The sequence below is a fragment of the Chiloscyllium punctatum genome, chromosome 27 (assembly GCF_047496795.1).
Source record: "Chiloscyllium punctatum isolate Juve2018m chromosome 27, sChiPun1.3, whole genome shotgun sequence".
NCBI lineage: Eukaryota > Metazoa > Chordata > Chondrichthyes > Orectolobiformes > Hemiscylliidae > Chiloscyllium > Chiloscyllium punctatum.
The window spans coordinates 42,929,229-42,953,004 of NC_092765.1; the positions used below are offsets into that span (position 1 = coordinate 42,929,229).

At 41.8% G+C, this 23,776-nt stretch overlaps 1 protein-coding gene across 4 annotated transcripts in view; it reads right to left on the bottom strand.

Moving 5' to 3' along the window:
• LOC140453661 (ephrin type-A receptor 7-like) overlaps positions 1-23,776 on the bottom strand; it is a 596,634-nt gene that overhangs the window by 477,093 nt on the left and 95,765 nt on the right. For all 4 annotated transcript variants that reach the window (XM_072548551.1, XM_072548549.1, XM_072548548.1 and 1 more), the window contains exons 2-3: positions 16,373-16,437; positions 8,661-9,330 (exon numbers count right to left, since the gene is read on the bottom strand). In XM_072548551.1, coding sequence (XP_072404652.1) covers positions 8,661-9,330; positions 16,373-16,437 — 735 coding nt within the window. The remainder of the gene's footprint in view (positions 1-8,660; positions 9,331-16,372; positions 16,438-23,776) is intronic.

The following is a 23,776-nucleotide window of genomic DNA, read 5'->3' on the forward strand; positions in this document are numbered from 1 at the left end:
TTGCCTGTACTACTCACAAAAGAAAACATTTCACTGTACTTAGGTACATGTGACAACAATAAATCAACATGTATAAATGAAGTCCATTTAGATGTTGGATGGGAACAGTTAACTCACAGCATTGAAGAGATGCCTAATGGGTCAACCTGACTCTGATGAAGGGCTTTTGCCCGAAACGTCGATTCTCCCGCTCCTCGGATACTACCTGACCTGCTGTGCTTTTCCTGCACCACTCTCTCGACTCTAATCTCCACCATCTGCAGTCCTCACTTTCGCCTCATGGGTCAAATGTTAATCCCCTGTAAATGAAAATGCACTCTTGATATATACCTACCTGATTGTTAGGGAAAGATGTTGTATTAATTGAAAAGGCTGCTAAAAGGCCCCTATGTAGATTTTCCATTTGGTTTCAACGAATCAATTGGCAAGTGACATGAATTTTCCACAGTGTCCAAAGTCTCCAGAGCAATTGTGAAAGACAGAAGGAGTCACCCACTGAGGTGGCAAACAGTGCAAGGCACAGACAAAATGTATTATCATGCAAATTGATAATGTTATTTTATAACATTACCCCTATTTTGACACTCGTCATAAATCCAATCCAGTAAAACAGATATCCAGGGAAAAACACCACCCCCTGCTATTTATAGAAACATATTTAAAAATAGCTATGGCGCAGTAGTAATCTGGGTCAGGATACTGCAGGTTCACAAAAACCAAAGAGCTGCAAATGGATTGAATGGCCTTCTTCCACACTGTAGGGATTCTCTGATGTATGGAATATCCAATTTAGAATTATATTGAGTCAGGGGCCTTCACCAGGGCATGGTGGTAATGATAGGATCAAGTAATTCCATCTTTTTATTTACAGTATGTACTTTACTATAGTATTTCAGAATAATGCTTCTCTAACAGTCCCTGGCACTGTGAGGCAGCAGCGCTAACCACTGAACCACTGTGCTGCCCTCTGGTTAACCCTGGTTAACAGCATGGGTTCAAGGGGTGAACTTGTTACTTAAACCCTCCCCAGGTTGGTCACAACAAGGTTAAATTTAAGAGGGCACCTTCACTTTTTCTAAGCCCAAATGGCTTAAAAGGAGCCAATTTAACTGGGCTTTCGTGAATTAAAGAAAAAGTGAGTTTATTAACTACCAAAGTGAACGGAAAGATAATACAAAAACATGACACGTAAAAGTCAACAATAACAGAATGTCTGACTGAGACAGCGAGACAGAGACTGTATTTCTCTACACCTGAACTTGCAGGGATATATAGATGCCCTCAGCTGTACCACTTCATGACATAATCTATCACAGTGGAGCTTGAATTCTAAGCTAGCACGCTCACCGTCAACCCTGCAGCACACAGGTTTTGCTGTTGGTTTCTAACGCTTTTCCCTGTATATTCATAAAAAACAAATTTTCAAACAGAAGTGCCTTTCTTTCAACTTACATCTGCCGTCTTGGACACAACCTATAGAATCATAGGATCACAGAAAGTGGAAGCAGGCCTTTCGGCCCATCGAGTTGACGCCAACACTCCAAAGAGCAACTCGCCCCCCTTACTCTATCCCTGTAACCCTGTATTTCTCATGGCGAATCCACCAGGCTGCTACAGATCCCTGGACACTATGGGCAATTTAGCATGGCCAATCCAGCTAACCTGTACATCTTTGCCCCTAACAGGAGGTGGTTTCTGTTAAGAGGTGTCAATCTGAACATCACTCGGTTTGATTTCACAGAAATCAGCTAATTGACAAGTTTGGCAGGTCTTATGGAAGGTTTCTTCCCATGAGCCCAAACAAGATTTCTCATGCTATTCTCCAAAACTCACACCATTAGCTATGCATCACACCTCTATTGCATCCCACTCATCCTATCTTCCCTCTAACCAAAGGGAGAGGTACATGCATTCGTGTAGATGCAAGTAGGCGTTCTGCTGCTCGTTAATTACATTCTCCTCTCGCCATTCAAAACTTGATTAGAGAATTGAATATTTTCTCCTCAATGTTGAGCCTTTTATTCCTGCTGATCTCACATTACTTACCCAACTGAATCATAAATGTCTACATCATTCAAGATTTTGGAAGATTCTATCCATTATCTCTGGAACCAAAGTAGATCCACAGTTCAGTTTTTAGACTGGCATCTCTACATTTGAAAGTATAGAGTCATACAGCACAGAAACAGGCCCTTCAGTCCAACCAGTCGATGCCGACCACGTTCCCAAATTAAATTAGTCCCACTTGCCTGCACTTGGCCCGTATCCCTCCAAATATTTTTTATTCATGTAATTATTCAAATGTCTTTTAAATGTTGTAACTGTACCATATCCACCACTTCCTCAGGAAGATCATTCCACACATGAGCCACTGTGTAAAAAGTTGCCCCCCCTGTCTTTTTTAAAAACTTTTCTCCTCTCATGTTACAAATATGCCACCTAGTCGTGAAATTCCCCATGCTGGGAAAAGGCACCTGCATTCACCTGATCCATAGCCCTCATGATTTTATAAACATCGATAGGGTCATCTTTCATACCTCCTAAACTCCAATGAAAAAGGTCCTAGCCTATCTGGCCTCTCCTTATAATTCAAATTCTCCATTCCCGGCAACATCCTGGTAAAATCCTCTGAATCCTCTTCAGCTTAATAATATTCTTCCAATAACAGGGCAGCCAGAACGGGACACAGTATTTCAGAAGAGGCCTCACTATGATCCTGTACAACTTCATCATGACATCCCAGCTACTGTACTCCATGCTCAGTGCAATGAAGGCAAGTATGCTTATTGCCATCTTAACCACGCTGACACAAACTTCTTGGGACTTCGTGTAATCCACACAGTGATTTGTCCAGACAATTACTGAACTTACATTGTCAGCCAGCATTTTTGGCTCATGTGTCTTTCAGTTAAAAAAAAACTTGCACTTAAAAGTTTAATATAGCTGTGATTAATTCAGGGTTCTGGTCTGTTTCATGACAATGTCCAGATTACTGGTACAGAAGAGTATCTGAGGACAACCAATCAATTCAACACTAGAGAGGACTGAGGCAAGGCTAACTTCAGAAGGGCAGACTTGACTATGGTACAGGTGTCCACTCTTTGGCTAACCACATCCCAACTGAGTTTGTTATTTCATTAGTGATTGTGGTACCTTAGGTCCATAAGTCATCACAGAAGTAGGATGTTGAGCCTGTCAGGTCAGCTCTGCCATTCAATTGGCCTAAACTCCATTGGTATCTTTACTGATTTAAAAAACAACTATCTATATTGGACTTGAATGGACTTCACAGATTCAACCTCTACAGCCCTCTTATGGTGAGGGATTCTCTGATTCACTACCCTCAGAAGAATTTCCTCCTCATCTATGTCTACCTTGCACCCTGTCAGGTCACAAAATAATGTTTCTATAGGGTTGCCTCTCATTCTTCTAAACACGTAGTGAGTACAGACCCAACTTACTCAACTTCTCCTCAAAAAACCGCTCCTCCAGAGATAAACCCAGTCAACCATCCCTGAACTGACTCTAATGCCAACACTGTTTCCCTTGGATAAAGGGCCAAAATTGTTCACTGTATTCCAATAATCTATTGGCCTTCCCTATTCCACACTGAACTTGAACTTGAGAATATACATGAAGACTCCTAAATTCCTCTGTGCGATAGCTTTCTGCAGTTGTTCTCCACTTAAATAATATTCAGCACCTCTATTCTTGGTGCCAAAGTAAATAATCTCACATTTTCCCCCATTATATTCCATCTTTTGCCAAGCTTTTGCCCACTCCCTTAACCTGCTTATGTCCCTCTGTCGACTGTGTCATCACCACTTGCCTAATGCAAAAACACAGAAGCCCAACTAGAAAGGAACATCATTTATTGCTTCCTTATTTTATATATACAAGAATCCTTAGGTACAAATAAATGTTGTTTTCTCCCCCCAATCATCTTTTCTCATCTACTAATCACCACCAGTAAATCACTTGTGTTTCCAAATGAATAGGGTATGTGCAAAACCATTATGGGCAATGCACTGGGTCTGCTTTATTTATTTTCGATCTGGGTGTTCCCTTTTCTTTAAAATCAATCTGATCAGGAAAGTTCTTACATACCTCTGGACTAGGTGGGACTTGAACCTGGGGCTCTGAGCTCAGGGGCAGGAAACACTACACCTGTGCCACAAGAGTCTAATGGGGTCTGTTTCAGTTTTTAAAAATATATTTAACCTTTTTTTAAAAAAATCAACCTATTCAAAGATATTATTACAGCCCTCTGGAGCAGGTGGGGCTTGAACCCAGGCCTCTTGGTCCAGGCTGGTGGGTCTGTTTCATAAAGGGCTCATGTGATGAGTTTCAATGGGGCAAACCATTACCTTTTACCAAGGAAACTCATACTCAGTGAGTTCCGCAAGCAGATTAATTAGTGATTTCCCCACAGGCCTTGTAGGGGTTATCGCATCTCGGCTGCTGCTTTTCTTACATCACAACAGTGAATACACTTAAAACACTTAATTAGCATTACAGCAGTTTCGAGGTTAAGAGAGGTCTTTAGTAAATGCAAATTTGTTCCTCATTATTTCAAAAGACAAGAGTGAGAGGGTGAAGTGCATCACAGAAAGCCTCAAGTCTTCTGAGGTGTTTGCTTTTCACAAAAACCAAACCGTGCTTGCAGGTTTCCAGTTGGTACAACGTTGTATCTATTTCAAACGAAGTTTAGACATCCCACTGTGTTGAAATCACAACAGTACGCATTCCCATCGGCAGAAACCTGTCAGCTGTGGGAGTGTGGATTTGTACACCATGCATTCATCAGGATCAGGGAATGTGGAATTTTAAAGCCATTGTATTGGGATCCGTACACACTAAAGCAAAGCTGAATCTTAGATACCCATTGAGTTTCAGTCACAGCCTGCAGGTTCCTGGTTAACGCCTTCTAAAGACTTTGTAAATTAAGTACTGTAAACTATTAAACAGGCAGCCATAAATAAAAAAAAATTGCTTATTAAAATACTTTGTGAATTCTCACTAACATCTGAGCGATTCCTTGGCAGAATAAACTCGAACTACGTAGATTCCTAACCCAGGCTCAGGATATCCTGAACTCCTTACTCTGAAACACAGTCACAGTTATGGAAGGACATTTAGTCATCTAGATATGTACTGCAGAGAATGGAATGAATAAGGCACATCTCACTATTTGCTGATATGGTTGAGCAAAGACTGTTGACCAAGACGTTGGAAAAGGCTCCGCATTCTCCTCCCAATATTGTCTGATCAATATGAGTTACCAAAGACAAGTTAAAGAGTCAGCCTTGGCACATCAGAAAAACGCCCGTATTAACCAAGTTCAGTTAATTTTCTTTAAATCTTGCAGCACATCTTCAGCTGATAAATGACTACTTGAATGAGTAATGCCTATAGCAGTAACTTAAGCTGATTACAAGGGATTTGATTAACATAATAATTTATTGAACTAATAGCAATTGTTAGGGCCTTCATTGAGATTTTGTTCCTCAGGCAGACACGATGCTTAGATAACCATTAAATCACATTCCCTCAGTGTCCTACCCAGCATTTATCCAACTTCGCAAAACAAATAATCTAAACATTTTTTTTCCCAGAGAGCTTGCGGAGTGCCCATGTTGTTAAGTTTCCCTACATTGTACTTCAAAATCACTTCACTGACTTTGACACATTTTGGGACTTCATCAGAAAATAAAAGGTGCTACACAAATGCAATTCCCATCTTTCGTTTCAGTTTGACACTAACAGAAGCAGAAGCTGGCTTCCTCTAACCTTTCCTTTGTGAAGTTGTTATATGTTATTAGAGGACTCTTTTAAAAAAAGGTACTATTTTCCCCATAATTGCCAGTACGTATGAAACAATGATATGCATAGGTTATCTTACTTTTGAAAGAATATGCATAAAATCAGAATACATACCAACAAGTATCCACATAAAACACAAACAGAAATGTGATTTAAGTGGGAATCCTCTTCCAATTAATGTGTACTGTGTCCTTGAGTATATAACAGCACATATAAAGATATGAATAGGAGATGGCCGTTAAGCTTCACAAATCTGACCGCTGCTCAATCTGATCATGTCTGATCTTTCCTTCGACTGCAATTACTTACCATTGATCCACGTCACTTGATACCGTTACCTGCAAAACTCTATTGATCACTATCTTGAAAGGTTCAATTGACTGAGTCTTCAAAGCATTTTGGGGGAGAAAGCTTTTTTGCTGGTTTCTAAATCCCATTTGTGTGGAGAGTGTGTCTCCTGATTTAACTCTGAAACAGCCTCGGCTCCAACTTTGAGGTTGCTATTTCTTCTCCTGGATTGGCCACAAGGAGGAAACATATTCCCTGTACCTAAAAATCCCTGAGTGATTGAAAAGATCTCTCCACTTTTCTCAACCCTAGGAAAGATTCTGAGTGCCCACAACTGGTGCTTGCCTTTCTAAGTTAATTGAAGGAGCAGGATGAAGAGTTTTCCACTCTCGGGGGATAGAGTATGAACCCATACAGTTGCACTTTATATTTGAGTCAAATTATAAAGAGGAAGAATTCTAAAAAAAAATCAGAGTTGGAATTTCCTTTGTTTTAATGAGGTCCACATCTGTTAAAATGGCTGAACAACTTCACACAGATTAAACATTGCATGATAATTTTAGAGCTATTTTTGTGTTCTGAAATTCTTCCTAATGGTTGGAGGTGGATGCAATAATTGGTGACCTAAAAATGGGAGAAAAATCTAAAATTCAAATCAATTTTTAGAAGCTATCAATTTATTTACAAGCACACACAAAAAATATGCATCAAGCACTTTAAAGCATTAGTCTCCAAGTAACCCAATAGGAAATTATATTTCAACAAAATTTCATCATGCTCATTACTTCATTTCCTTATATCCAGGCAATTTAAGTGCCTGCCATTCATCATTAATACATTTTGAAGTCCATCTGCAGCTTAGGAGTCAGGAAGGAAATGAGTTGCAGAAATGCTATTATAGACTCCAATTAGCTACACAACTATGTGCAGTGAAAAAGGATAGGCTTTGCCCTCCAGAACAGGTTAGATTAAAATTGCACCAAGTCAATTCTATATAGTTCACAAATGGCCACTCTTCAAGCAATGGTAATGAGGTAACTGATAGATCAGTCTCCTGTTAATCATCATCAAAATAAAAACAAGATAAATAAGAGTGCCAAGAAGCAATGCCCACTCACCAATCATCTGCTCAATGATGGTTAGTTCAGAGTCAAGATTAGAGTGGTGCTGGAAAAGCACAGCAGGTCAGGCAGCATCCGAGGAGCAGGGAAATCGACATTTCAGGCAAAAGCCTTTCCTGATGAAGTGCTTTTGCCCAAAACGTCGATTGCCCTGCTCCTGGGATGCTGCCTGACCTGCTGTGCTTTTCTAGCATCACTCTAATCTTGACTCTGATCTCCTTTCGCCGAGATGGTTAGTTCAGGTTCTGTTAGCATCTGTCTCCCGATTCTGCCTTGGTCTAGAAGCAATCCCGACATCGAACAAGATCAGACACAAATCTGGATCCGTCCTGACACACAGGAAAGATGGTCCAGACCGAGCGAGTTCAATCATTGCAGCCAGCGGTCACTGCTACAGGAAGTATCCTTGGCTCAAAATGCTCCATTCAGAATCTGTCACGAGGTCCCCTGAAGCTTGTTTGCCTAAAACTTGACAGCACTTAGTCCCATTGGCAAACTCCAGAATAAAAGAGCAAGCAGAGCCAGCCTACAGCAGTTTCTGAACATGAACTACGCTCGGGTATGAAGGTCACTTACCAGCCCAGCTACCAGGGAATCATCATCACCCGCAAGGAAAAGGCACTTTCATGCCCCAGTACTCTACCAGCAACATTCACCCACCTGTAGCTGGGGAATCGACCATGTCGAGATAAGACCAGGGCAACAGAGGCTGAATATTCAAAAATGGTTCACCTTCAAACTGTATTGACTTAACTCACCATTTAATCTGAATGGCTACAGCTGCCCAACTACTGAAGTTTGACCTGTTCCAGAAGAAAGCAGTATTTTCTTGATCAGCATTCCTACCAGTGACCTCATTACCCATCAGCACCTGGCCGGGGCAAGGATGCTGCAGCAACTCACTCACTTGGACAACACTCGCAGCCCTGGCAGACTTCACATTTAAAAACTGAAAACAATACTCGCTCGACTCTTCTGCTGAAAGTAGAACCCTGCCCCCATCAAACACTCCTAGGACAGGGACAGCACAGTGTAAAAGGTCCTTCTAGTTTTTTAAAGATGAAAGTAAAGATAGCCTGGCAGTCTAACCATAAGAGAGAGAATAAGATGTTGCAATCTCACACGAGCATCACCTCAACTCAGGTAAATCTACTCAGTCTATGATTGTCACAGAGACTATCTGACAAACAGCAATGTGGGCAAACCTTCTTTTGAGGGATAACAGTGCTTCATGAAGACCCACAATCCTCTCTCCTGCCATCAAGAGAGAGACACGGTAAGTGCAGTTTTGCCTAGATTTAAAAAAAGCACTGTTGAAATGGTACTGCTCAATGCTATAAATAATATGGATGTCATTGGTGTCATTCCGCTTTACAAACCCAAAGCCCACACCAGCCATAAAGAAAGGTCCTGTGACAAAGTGCTTACCTTCACACCTGCCATCTTTCTCTTCGTAGCCAGCACTGCAAGTACATTTCCCAATCGGTACCAACCAGTCACCTTCTGCACTGCAGTGCATCCGAGGGGGATTTCCCATTTCGGCTTCCGAATCATTAACACACGATCCCCGCACTTCCACCAGCGTCGAAAAGGCAGCTTCTGCCACTGTGTCTGGGAAGACAGCCAGACTTTGCATCGTGGAAAGGCAGGTTTTGTAATAAACTCTTACAGAGACCAGGGCCACACAAGCTCCCACGTCCTGGAAGCCGAGGTGAAATCCTTTCCTGCCAAGGTGCTCAATTTCTCGAACTTCGGTGTTGAGTTTCATTTTGCGTTCTCCAAGATCTCCCTGTGTGAAGCTTTCATCCGCTGCAATGGTGTCTATTTTCACATACTGGTTTTCCTCGATGTTTCCACCAAGGTCACTGTCTGACTCAATGTAGTGAAGGTTAAACGTCTCTTTGCATGTTCCAGCCACTCCTGGGATGCTGTTGCAGTCTCTTAATGTGAATTTCAGCTCAATGAAGATCCTCTGGCCATTCTGCCGTGTAATCCAACCAGTCTGAAGCCAGTTGTTTTGATTGGGAGCCATGACGTTACAGACCTGGTAAGTGCGGATTGGTTTATAGTTTTCATCCACTCCACTGATCTCTTCCCACTGAAGAGAGAGACAAAACAACAATTAAGAATCTCAAAACAAGACATGCTTCCTCCTCAGTCAGTATTCATATTCAAATATTGCCATTGTTTTTATTCCTCCAAACTCAAATGAAATTCATGGCCAGGATTAAAGAGATGATTTAATCAAGGGTCAAATAAGCTTTTAATAAAGATAAAGGGAGGCCATTGCTTCTCGTGTGGGGTCCAGAGAACGGGTAGAACCTTGAAATTAGAACTAGTCTTACAGCGATGTCAGCAAGCAGTTCTGGCATCTTCCCCAGAAAAGCTGTTGGTGAGAGTCCAATTAAAAATGGAAATTAATAGTGTTTTGTTAGGTGTTAAGTAAATAGGCAGGCAGATTCAAAGTACAGGTCAGACACAATCTAATTGAATGGAGAAGCAGGTTTGAGGAGCTGAAAGGCACATTCCTATATTCTATTGTATGTTTCTGTGGTTTGAAATGGTCGGTGGGACAATTTTTGATAAGCCTTGTTGTGCATTCCCAGGGTTTTGTAAGAAACGTTGCAGCAGGGACTGTGTATCCAACCTCCCTTTATCTTCTTTTATCCCTAAATACTGTTCAGTTTTATTAAAACTTTAATGGCAATCATTTTCTGTTCCCCTTTAGCACACAAATAGAGCCTCAATATTATAACTTTCTTGGCAGATATCACTCTTCAAAAGGTTATTTAATTTTTCCACAACAAGGTATTGCTTCTATTCAAAAACTAAATTTTGATATTTTGCCAGGGGCTGCAATGCTGGATTTACCCATTGCTGAGTACTGAATGTGCCAAATTCTGCCCAAATCTATCGGATGAAATTCTCTTTTATTTAAGCTTTAGAACAAAGGTTTTGATGAACTCCCATAATCCTTCTCCTATCCCTACCTCATTGTCAATTCCACCCTTGACACACTCAGCACATAAATGTTGTAATCCAAGAACATGCACTTACAATAAACAACATATGAAGTTCTGAAAAATCTGTATTGCACAGTAGTAGTTTGCAATTGTCTTGTATCTGTTGAGTCTCAGCCCACTTGTAGCTTAGTTAAAGGTTTTCTTGACCAGAGTCAAGTTGTAACTCTATTATCCTAAAAAGAGTCAATCATAGTAATACCATAATTGATTAATTGTTCAGATTGAATTTTCTCTCTCCTTAATGGATTTCTCGTTTTGGAAGCAACTCAAGTGATGTGTTGGTTTATATGGATAGTAATCTATATTCTGTTCTGCTGAATACATATTAGTTTACTCTGATCTGACAGTAGTTGGTTAAGGTTACTATATTTAACCGAAATAGACTCTGGTGGATTGAGAGTTTAGATATTGTTTGATTGGTAAAAGGTTTTCTTTTGAGTTATGATCAGAAACAATTGTCCAACACTTCTATTTCATTCAGTGAGGATGTTTTTAGGACTTAAATACATTTAGCAACTTCAGTTTACAGCTGAGAAGCATTCGACGCAAAAGTTTGGTTTGTGTCTGTAACAAATTACCAACCACGGTGTTTGCAGGTTCGGCTTTTTAATATATTGACTGGCTGACAGTCCATGTTTTTCATCAAATTCAAAATGGTGAGGAGACTGTACGTGAGACCATAAGGTCTAGCAGCACCATAGCTCCTGAGCACCAGGAAGAATTTCCAAATATTCCATACTCCCACTGAACAGCTTTTCTTTCCATTTCAAAGTGTCAACAAACATAAACTGCGCCATTAACCAGGGAGTCTCCAGTGATAGATAACACTGAGCAACTTAATGGATCAAGAGCAAATTGGGAAGCATACCTGAAATAATGCTTTGATCATTCTAAATGCTAATTTTAAGTGTATTAAAGTGAGCATGAGGAGTGCCAGGGCAGCTATAATCCGACTGAATGACAGAGCAGACTCAAGGGGCCGAATGGCCTACTCCTGTCCCTATTTCGCATGGTCTTAATGTTTCGTGAATTATTTTGGGAAACACACAGAAATCTACACATCCTCAGAAGACACTGATGACAGAAGTTGGAGATTTAGTTTTCTTTAAAGCAATGTGTCAGTGATTAAATTCTGTGACAACAATGAATGAACGGTGTTTTATTGAGGTACTTTCTTGTATCAATGCATACTCATTCGGAAAGCTGAGGGCAGACAGTGGGTTTGACCCTATGTACAAGTTGGAGGTAGCTATTTTGCTGGAAAGGAGAGGGTGGGTTCTAGCTGTGGGGTGGAGTGACTCTCCCTCAGTTACACTGGACGTATTATCCTGGACGAAGGTGGCACCAGCCAGAGGGAAAGTCACAGGGTCATAGAGATGTGCAGCACAGAAACAGACCCTTCAGTCCAACTCATCCACGCAGACTAGATATGCCAATCTAATCTAATCCCATTTGCCAGCACCCAGCCCATATCCCTCTAAACCCTTCCAATTCCTATATCCATCCAGATGCCTTTTAAATGTTGTAGTTGTACCAGCTTCCACCACTTCCTTTGGCCGCTCATTCCATACACGCACCATCCTCTGCGTGAAAAAGTTACCCCTTAGGTCGCTTGTATATTTTTCCTCTCTCACCCCAAACCTATGCCCTCTAGTTCTGGACTCTCCCACCCCAGGAAAAAAGACCTTGTCTATTTACTCTATCCATGCCCTTCACAATTTATAAACCTCTATAAGGTCACCCCTCAGCCTCCAACGCATCAGGGAAAACAGCCCCAGCCTATTCAGCCTCTCCCTGTAGCTCAAATCCTCCAACCCTGGCAACATCCTTGTAAATCTTTTCTGAACCCTTTCAAGTTTCACATTATCACTCCAATAGAAAGGAAGCCAGAATTGCATGCAATATTCCAACAGTGACCTAACCAATGTCCTGTACAGACGCAACATGACCTCCCAACTCCTGTACTCAATACTCTGACCAATAAAGGAAAGCATACCAAACATCGCCTTCACTGTCCTATCTACCTGTGACTCTACTTTAAAGGAGCTATGAACCTGCACTCCAAGGTCTCTTTGTTCAGCAACACTCCCCAGGACCTTATCATTAAGTGTAGAAGTCCTGCTAAGATTTGCTTTCCCAAAATGCAGCACCTCACATTTATCTAAATAAAACTCCATCTGCCACTCCTCAGCCCATTGGCCCATTTGATCTAGAACCCATTGAAATCTGAGGTAATGTTCTTCGCTGTCCACTATACCTCCAATTTTGGTGTCACCTGCAAACCTACTAATTATACCTCTTACATTCACTTACAAATCGTTTATATAAAATGACAAAAAGTAATGGACCCAGCACCGATCCTTGTGGCACTCACTGGTCACAGACCTCCAGTCTGAAAAACAATGCTCCACCACTACCTTCTACCTTTGAACGGGTTCTGTATCCAAATGGCTAGTTCTCCCTGTATTCCATGAGATCTAACCTTGCTCACCAGTCTGCAATGGGGAACCTTGTTGAACGCCTTCCTGAAGTCCATACAGATCACATCCACCACTCCGCCCTCATCAATCCTCTTTGTTACTTCTTCAAAAAACTCAATCAAGTTTAGGAGACATGATTCCCCGTGCACAAAGCCATGATGACTATCCCTAATCAGTCCTCACCTTTCCAAATAAGTGTAACTCCTGTCCCTCAGGATTCCCTCCAACAACTTGCCCAACACTGTCATCAGGCCTCTGTTCTGATATCCTTGCACCAAGGAAATCCAAGGAAGCTGATGGTGGAATGTGATGCATAGCTTGCCAAGGCATTCCAGGGTTTGTTGAAAGTAAGGGATCTGAAACAGCAGGGGAATAGACTCCAAAGTTGAAGCTGGTTCAGTAATGTCCTTGAGGGAAGGAAACTGCCATCCTTACCTGGTCTAGCCTACATGTGACTCCAAATCCACAGCAATGTGGTTGACTCTTAACTGTCCTGTGAGCAATTAGGGATGGGCAATAAATGCTGACCTAGTCAGCAATACCTTCATCCCGCGAATGAATTTTGAAAAAAATCTCATATTAAGTTGAGGAAAGATGCTTAGACCTTAGCCTGATAAACTTTTCTGAAGAAAGAGTGTTTTTTTTAAAAAAGAAAAGCTTTTTATTAAAAACATGAAATTTAAAACCCACTCAAATTCGTCACCCAGTCTGTATTCAAATCACAGAAACACTCAATTTAATTGTTCCACTGAGAAAAATAACTGAAAGGGATTTATTATTCGAACAAAAAGATTGTAACAAGTGTGTAATTAGTATTATCTATCATGTCTAAATTTGCTTCCTTATCCCCATTCAAACATTCTTGAAAAACATAATCTGAGCAATGTTTTTTCTTGAAAAGATTTTGAAAGCAAGGCTGAGGTATGATCACAGGTCAAGGAGAGGGATTGTAAAAGTTGAAAGCTACTGATGCATTTTGGAAGCAAGTGTGGTCTGCAAAGTTTCAGCTAAAATAGTCACATTGAAGAAAATAAATCAAAACCTCCCCCTCCTCAGGGAACGGCAGAGGTTTGGAGGTTAAAAAAAGCAGAATAAAGACAACGCAACCGATAAATATAATCATCTCTCGATGAAACAAGCATTCAATTCTATTATTCCAGTTAAATACCTATTGTGAATATTAGATTCTGCAACCAAACTGGTCACAAGGTTGACAGTCTATCTGCTCCTCCCACCCAAAACCTTTAGCCATGAGGCCAATGTGTGAGGTCATACATGCACAATATGGACTGCAGTGCTTCAAAAAGGGCAGCTTACGACCACCTTCTCAAGGGTAAACAGGCATCAAGCAACAAATGCTACTCTAGGCAGTGAATACCACATCCCATGAAAGAAATTTTTAAAAATAAGTTTGTAACTCTTTAGAATACTGCCTGTCTGTGAGGGGCCCAGTGCTGAGTGAGTGCTAATGCATAAAGTGCTGAACAGAAGCAGGCAAACATCCAGTGGTTCCTTGACTGAACCAAGAAGCAACTTTGGGTGGTGGGACAGGGGCATGGACACTGGTGCAGCATCTGTCGGCAGGTAAAGCGAGACAATGTGGTGGACTGCGAAAGGAAAAAACCTAACTTCGCTTGACCAGGTCAGAATTCAGATGCAGAAAACAGCTCGGTGTTGCAAGGAAACTTAAAAATTCCCTTAAACGCTCACTGAAACAGTCAGATCAATGTTGTTCTCACTCTTCACTTCATCAGCCTTCTTCCACAGTAAATCGGTCTGTGAGGTTGGCCAGACTGGGTCAGTGAAGTAAATGTAAGGGGTACGGTGTTTGATCCAGGAGAGGAGTGGGGACGAGCGTTGAGGAGGATTGGGTTGAGGGGGAGATTGTAGGGATTGGGTTGTGTGAGGGATGGGGCAGGTGTCAGATCTGGTCATAAGGAGGAATTAGTGGGCATGGGGGTTCAGTGGCTCATTTTAATAGTTAGCCAGCGGTTACAGTAAGTTTTTAACCCTCCAGTCTTTCTTGGGGTACTAATAGGCTGAAGGGAGTCCGAACCCTCAGCAATCTCTGAATTTAACACAGAATTGGAGACTTTTGATGGCTGTGTGGTAAGGGAAGGAGTCAGCTTCATCAGGATTCCCACAAGATCCCCAGTTCCAATGCCTTTGCACCTACTTTTTCCCAATCAAAATTACTTGGCCAGTATCCTTTACAGAGCACATTGTAACGGATCTGTTCCATCCTGGCAAAAGGCAGTTTAGTGCCCAGCAGAGAATCATTTAATCAAACAGGATATCAGAGTAAACAAAAGTCTCACCTTAGGACATCTTTAATGATCTCAAAATCAATAAGAGTGTAAACTCTAAGTAAATGAACACTGGTGATGGGTAATAACTGTCTCATGTTCCTGCTGATTTTTTATCAGGAAGGAGTGGCTGAGAAGGAGGTAACTGTCACTCAGCCAGGCTGTTTCGAGCAGCTTATCATGTACAGTATAACGAAAAAAAACTACTCATACATTTCTCATTCTATGGGATAAGCAAATCACCAGCGGGGACAGTATTCATTGCCCAGCCCTAATTGCCCTGGAGAGTAGTTGTAAGCTGAAAAATGGTAGAAATAGGCAGATTCAGAGTGCAGGTCGGGTATGATCTAATTGAATGGATTGAGCAGGTTTGAGCAGTTGAAAGACACATTTCTATATTCTATCATACGTGTCTTGAAACGGTACCTGGAACAGGACTTGATAAGCATTATAGTGTATACTCAAATACTGGAAGTTTATGGAAGAAACTATGCAGCATGGCCGATGTATCCAATCTCCCTTATCCTCCTTTATCCCTAACTATTGTTCAGTTTTATTAAAAACGTTACGGCAATTATTTTCTGTTCCAATCTTTGCACACAAATAGAGCTTTAAAGCGATATCATTCTTTAAAAAGATAATTAATTTTACCAGGTGGATTAAAAAAGAAATCTATGTTTGATGATGTCCCATTGTCAAATTGTGAGATAGGATAAATAGGCAAAGTCTTTTCCCTGGGGTGGGGGAGTCCAGAACTAGAGGGCATAGGTTTAGGGTGAGAGGGGAAAAATATAAATGAGACCTAAGAGGCAACTTTTTCACACAGAGGGTAGTAAGTGTATGGAATGAGCTGCCAGAGGAAGTGGTGGAGGCTGGTATAATTGCAACATTTAAGACGCATTTGGATGGTATATGAATAGGAAGGGTTTGGAGGGATATGGGCCAGGTGCTGGCAGGTGGGACTAGATTGGGTTTGGAGATCTGGTCGGCATGGACGGGTTGAACCAAAGGGTCTGTTTCCATACTGTACATCTCTATGACTCTATGACACTATTGGGAACCACGAGACGTAACACTGACAAATCACTGCTCGAGGGTTCCATGATAACGACAGTACTGCAATACTCTTAACTTTAACTGATTGACACAGGACAGGAACGAGGGAACCACTGGGCTCTTGATCTCCAACTTCTCTCATAGTCCTTCCAAATCCACTTGGTTTTCCAAGATTGATGGTAGTCACAAATGAACTTTGAGCTCAAAATGAGTTGGTAAAATGCAATGTGAATATCACCTGAAGGGAAAACATCAAGGAGGTGATTCAGACTTACTCCATCTGATGGGTGAGCTGTCCATCCTAGTTCAGCTTGTGACTCTTTGGAATCCAGCAAAACAACTGAAATTTAAAAACACAAAAATGGGGAGAAAAGGCATTAATGAAAAGGCATATAAAAATTCAGTTTCTTGTGTGACAATTCAAAGCACCAAACCCATTCTCTGTTCACAGGGATTCTGTCCATATGGGTAGCAAGGACAATTGAGGGGCAAACGATTACCCTTTTGACCCCAAGCAAAAGCAATTTTATTCTTATCTGAGGAGAGATGTTCTCTGGTAATGCACAGCAGTATATTGAGTCAGAGTTATACAGCACGGAAACAGACCAGTCGGTCCAACTCATCCATGCTGACCAGATATCCTAAATTAAACCTGTCCCATTTGCCAGCATTTGCTTCATGTTGCTCTAAACCATTCCTATTCATGTGTTGTTATTGTACCAGCTCCACCACTTCCCCTGGCAGTTCATTCCATACAATCACTACCCTCTGCATGAAAATGTTGTCCCTTAGATCCCTTTTAAACCTTTCCCTTCTCACTTTAAACCTCTCGTCTTGGATTCCCCTCTCCTGGGGAAAATACCTTGACTACTCACCCTATCCATGCCCCTCATTATTTTATAAACTTCTATAAGGTCACCCCTCAGCCTCTGACGCTCAGGGGAAAATAGCCCCAGCCTATTCAGCATCTCATTTTACCTCAAACCTTCCTACGATGGCAAACACCCTTCTAAATCTTTTCTGAACCCTTCCAATTTTCAAAACATCCTTCCTGAAGCAGGAAGACCAGAACTGAATGCAGCATTCCAAAAGTGGCCATATTAAATATGAAACAAAATGAAATAAATCTCATGCCTAACTCACAGCTTGTAATTGCTCAGTTTATGTCACTTATTATCCTTCCAAATGTTTTTGACTTGGGGAAATACTTCCCAGCGATACTCTTGTCCTAAGTCAAGGGTTACAATTTCCAAATGAAGACAGTGAGAATTTTTAGTTTTATTCAGAAAGTGAACATGCTGACTAATCCACACAAAGTACAGATGAAGATGTGGAATAGTACTGCTGTGACAAGAGCCTATTCAAGTGCTGCCTACTGAGCAATAAGCAGACTCCACACTTCGCAATGAGATGCTGGGGAACAATTTCTTGAAAAGTTTTCTTTTTCGAAATAGCAGCTATTCATCCTAGCAAGGTCTGATTGCTGCCGAGATAGCACAGGATTTTACGAGCATGGAGTGCCACAGGCAATGTGGCGGAAGCACTGTGCTGGTGGGCCAACAGGCAAGCGCGCTACCCGGAGTAACTTCACTTTCGATTAAAGACTGTTTGAAGAACAGAGCTGAAAATGTGTTGCTGGAAAAGCGCACCAGGTCAGGCAGCATCCAAGGAACAGGAGAAACAGGAAGGGCTGATGCCCGAAACGTCGATTCCCCTGTTCCTTGGAAGCTGCCTGACCTGCTGCGCTTTTCCAGCAACACATTTTCACCTCTGATCTCCAGCATCTGCAGTCCTCACTTTCCCCTGTTTGAAGAACAGGCCTCACAGCAAGTGCAGACGGAGTTTCAGTAACAAGACAAGGCTGTTTCTCAGGACTGATCTCCCGGACTTTGTTTGCGAGCTCGGCTGGATTACAGTTTTGCCAATCAGCACATGTGAAAAGGATGTGCGCGAAACTGATCTAACAAACACCACAGGGATGCAATTGGAAAGAGTCCATTGAGCTGATGAAGGGAGATTACACGGCGCCCACTCCCTGCATTTACTTTGCGGTATGTTCTTCACCCAAATGCTTTCAGAGTAAAGTTCACGCTGCTGACTGGCTGCATGTTCAGCAAGAGTCCCACAGCAGCAGCAGCATCTGCAGTGATCTGACCGTTTGAAAAGCAGCCTGCCCTCTGAGAAGGATGCTGCATTTGTGCAACTGGTTCATTACCTTGGAGATACTTGGTCAGAACCAAAATCCTAGTACCAGACTTTCTGGCATGGCCGTGGGAGTGGCAGTGATAGAGGCAAAAAGGAGGGAGGCCACATTTCCAGAGGGGTTCGGAAAATAAAGCTATCCCGTCGAGTGGGCCTGGTCAGTATAGGGCAGGCCTGACTGCTGCTGGGTCTCAAATGCACAGTATCTTGAAGAATAGAGTGGCTCATAACAACAGGAAGCAGCAGAGAGCCAGCAGGAATCAGGCCTGCTCTATACAGACCAAGCCCTCTCGAGGGGATAGCTTTTTTTCAGGGTGGGAGGATCAAACAAAGGGAAAATTTAATAACAAATGCAGTGTCAGGGCTTCAGAACACAGCAGTGATTGGATATAAGCGGAGTCGGTCAGGAAGTGACACAAGAGTAGAGAGGTAATAGAGCATCACTATGGCGACACATAGGATAATTAGAAAATGTCAAAGCTGTATCTGAATGTGAAAATATCCGTAACAAGGTAGATAAATTAATAGAATAGACAAATGTATATATAGATTTGATCAAACAACCACTACAGAGTTTTGGTTGCAAATTGAACAGGGTCAGGAATTAAATACTCCAGGATATACTCAGCTCTTAGAAGAAGGTTAAAATCATACAACACCAGATTATTGTACAACAGATTTATTTGGAAGCATTAGCTTTTACGGTGCCACTCCTTCTTCAGGTGGTTGTGAAGCAGGTCCATAAGAGACAGAATGTATAGCAAAAGATTACTGTCATGCAACTGAAATGATATAAAGAACAAAATTAAACTGTTGTTAAGTTTTTCATCTTTGAGAATGAGTTGCAGGTATCAATTTATTAATATGTAAATCCTAGAACTTTGTTTAAGTCACATTCTCAAAATAAATTAAGGTTTTATTAAAAATTGTGACATTTCAGCTCAGACAATGCATTAAAGGTGTGAGGCTAGAGTCTGTCGGTATCCCAATCTTGAGTCAGACTGGTTCTAGTTCCAAAGTGGAATTTACAAAATATTACACATATTGACTGCCTGCAGACTGAGCATTTTTTGAGCAAAATAGAATGTATCTGCAAACATAATTCTGCAAATACAAATTCACCCCATACACTTGTGGGTGTGTGTGCGAAAGAGAGAGAGAGAGAGAGAGAGAGAGAGAGAAAGAGTGTGTATGCATGTGAGTGTGTGCATGTGAGTGCACATGAGAGTCAATCTGCAGATTTCTTTTCTGCAGAGGACTGTTGAGGCTGGGTCATTAAGTATATTCAAGGCTTAGATATGATTTTAATCAGTAATCAAGGGTTATTAGAAAAATCAGGAAAGGGGAGTTGACGGCTATCAATCAGCCATGATCCTATTAAATGGTGGAGTAGACTTGATGGACCAAAAGGCCTCCTTCTGCTCTGATACCTTTTGGTCTTATGAAAACTGAATCATTTATTTCATAGTAGGACAGCACCTAAAGAGTACGGTACATCTACAAATATTGCATCGAGATCTACTGTAAAATGGATGATGTGTTTTGATACACCCAATGGATTTCCCATGAATTGAATCAATGAATTGGAAAAATCCTCCACGACATTGAATGGATGACTGATACAATGATCATCCATTTACAGGGTGTTTCAATTTTAAAATGAACTTTGAGTCTCCAGTTAACACCAAGGGGTTATGTTTATTCAGTTTTACTCAATGTCATGTTAATCTGGTCATTCCAATTCCTTCTCATCTGAGTTCATCAATGACAGCAGTTCTGAGGGATCAGAAACCCGAAGGAATCATTTATAATGTGTAAACTGCAGTGCAGAACACATATTCTGCAAAGAATCAATTCCATTGTGCCTATCAAGTCAACACTCTCTAAAGGTCAAGCATGATAATTCCAATGCAGATTCTCTTCCTCTCCTTCTCTGTTAATCCACAAGAAACAGGAAGCTCCTCTCTCTAAAATGTTCAAGCTGCCCTGTAGAAACTAGTGGATCTCAGATGTATGCCAACAAAGCCCCCATTGTTAAACCAGCTGGTGTAGCTATTGGCTCTGCTCTGTCTCACAAGTGAGTACCTAAAAACTATTGCAGAAGATTTTTTTAAAATGCATTCCAAAAGAGAGTTGAATTAGACTCCAAACATTAACTTTCTTTGTCTCCACAGTTGCAGCCAGACCTGTTGAGTTTCTCCAGCACTTTGTTTCTATTTCATATTTCCAGCATCCATAACGCTTTGCTTTTATTCAAAAGTACACAAGACATTTTTATAACCTTACGACATTGTTGGTCCATCTCTATGGTACTGCTCATAGAGAACCAAGATTAACTGCAATCTGCAACTGAAGTGGGTTGTCTGTATCTTGACAGAGATATAACTCAGCTCTCACTTCAAATTCATACATTGTTACTTCATCATTCTCTTTGCATTATATATCCATATGTCCACATTTTTCACATAATGCTCACTTCAAAGCCACAGAAGTAAAGAAATAGAACAATGAAAAATTTATGTTCATATAGTCTCTTTAACACACAATGTCCCAAGGTGCTTTACAGTCAGAGTCATAGAGATGTACAGCACAGAAACAGACCCTTCGGTCCAACTCATCATGCTGACCAGATATACTAACCTAATCTACTCCCACCTGCCAGCACTTGGCCCATATCCCTCCAAACCCTTCCTATTCATATACCCATCCAGATGCCTTTTAAATGTTGCAATTGTACCAGCCTCCACCACTTCCTCCAGCAGCTCATTACATTCATGCACCACCCTCTGTGTGAAAAACTTGCCCCTTAGGTCCCTTTTATTTCTTTCCCCTCACCCTAATCCTGTCTCCACTAATTCTGGATTCCCCACCCCATGAAGAAACTTTGTCTATTTACCCCATCCATGCCCCTCATGATTTTATAAACCTCAATAAGGTCAGCCCTCAGCCTCCAATGTTCCAGGGAAAACAATCCCAGCCTATTCGTCCACTCCCTGTAGCTCAAATCCTCCAACCCTGGCAACATCCTTTTCAACCTTTTCTGAACCCTTTCAAGTTTCACAACATCCTTCCAATAGGAAGGAGACCAGAACTGCACACAAAATTCCGAAAGTTGCCTATCTGCAATGTGACATCCAACTCCTATCGTCAATGCTCTGACCAATAAAGCATACCAAACGCCTTCTTCACTAGTCCATCTACCTGCGATTGTACTTTCAAGAACCTATGAACCAGTTACAAGTGGAGTTCCGCAGTGTTCAGTTCTGGGTCCTCTGCTGTTTGTAATTTTTATTAATGACTTAGATGAGGGAGTCGAAGGGTGGGTCAGTAAATTTGCAGATGATACGAAGATAGGTGGAGTTGTGGACAGTGAGGAGGGCTGTTGTTGGATGCAGAGGGACTTAGATATGATGCAGAGCTGGGCTGAGGAGTGGCAGATGGAGTTCAACCCTGCCAAGTGTGAGGTTGTCCATTTCGGAAGAACAAATAAGAATGCGGAATACAGGGTTAATGGTAGGGTTCTTAGTCAGGTGGAGGAACAGAGGGATCTTGGGGTCTATGTACATAGATCTTTGAAGGTTGCCACTCAGGTGGATAGAGTTTGTAAGAAGGCCTATGGAGTATTATCGTTCATTAGCAGAGGGATTGAATTCAAGAGTCGTGAAGTGATGTTGCAGCTGTACAGGACTTTGGTTAGGCCACAGTTGGAGTACTGTGTGCAGTTCTGGTCGCCTCACTTTAGGAAAGATGTGGAAGCTTTGGAGAGGGTGCAGAGAAGATTTACCAGGATGTTGCCTGGAATGGAGAGTAGGTCGTACGAGGATAGGTTGAGAGTTCTCGGCCTTTTCTCGTTGGAATGGTGAAGGATGAGGGGTGACTTGATAGAGGTTTATAAGATAATCAGGGGAATAGATAGAGTAGACAGTCAGAAACTTTTTCCCCGGGTACAACAGAGTGTTACAAGGGGACATAAATTTAAGGTGAAGGGTGGAAGGTATAGGGGAGATGTCAGGGGTGGGTTCTTTACCCAGAGAGTGGTGGAGGCATGGAATGCGCTGCCCGTGGGAGTGGCAGAGTCAGAATCATTGGCGACCTTTAAGCGGCATTTGGATATGTACATGGATGGGTGCTTAATCTAGGTTAGAAGTTCGGCACAACATCGTGGGCCGAAGGGCCTGTTCTGTGCTGTATTGTTCTATGTTCTATGTTCTATGAACCTGCACTCCAAGGTCTTTTTGTTCAGCAACACTCACTAGGGCCTCACCATTAAGTGCTCTAATTTGCTTTTCCAAAATGCAGCACCTCGCATTTATCTGAATTAAACTCCATCTGCCACTCCTCAACCCATTGGCCTATCTGATCAAGATCCCGTTGTACTGAGGTAACCTTCTTCATTGTCCACTACACCTCCAATTTTGGCGTCATCTACAAACTCACAAACTGTACCTCTTACGCTCACCTCCAAATCATTTATTTAAATGATGAAAAGAAGTGGACCCAGCACCGATCCTTGTGGCACTCCACTGATCACGGGCTGCCAGTCTGAAATACAACCTTCCACCACCACCCTCTGTCTTCTACCTTTGAGCCACTTCTGTATTCTTTTCGAATGCCTTCCTGAAGTCCAAATTGATCACGTCCACCGCTCTGCACTCACCAATCCTCTTTGTTAAAAAGAGCTTTGACAAAGGGTCAGTTAGACTCGAAACGCCAACCCTTTTCTCTCCTTACAGATGCTGCCAGACCTGCTGAGATTTTCTAGCATTTTCTCTTTTGGTTTCAGAATCCTCTTTGTTACTTCTTCAAAAAAACTCAATCAAGTTGGTGAGACATGATTTCCCACGCACAAAGCCGTGTTGACTATCCCTAATCAGTCCCTGCCTTTCCAAATACATGTAAATCCTGTCCCTCAGGATTCCCTCCAACAACTTGCCCACCACCGAGGTCAGGCTCACCAGTCTATAGTTCCCTGGCTTGTCTTTACCACCCTTCTTAAACAGTGGCACCACATTAGCCAACCTCCAGTCTTCCAGCACCTCACCTGTGACTATCGATGAGACAAATATCTCAGCAATGGGCCCAGCAATCACTTCCCTAGCTTCCCCCAGAGTTCTAGGGCACACCTGATCAAGTTTTGGGGATTTATCCACTTACATGTATTTCAAGACATCCCGCACCTCCTTCTCTGCAATATGGACAATTTAAGATGTCACCATCTATTTCCCCACATTATAAATCTCCCATGTCCTTCTCCACAATAAACACTGATGCAAAATACTCATTTGGTATCACCCCCATTTCCTGCAGCTCCACAAAAAGGCTACCTTGCTGATCTTTGAGGGGCCCTATTTTCTCCCAAGTTACCCTCTTGTCATTAAAGTATTTGTTAAAATCCTTTGGATTCTCCTTAAACCTATTTGCCAAAGCTATCTCATGTCCCCTCTTTGCCCTCTTGATTTCCTTCTTAAGTATACTCC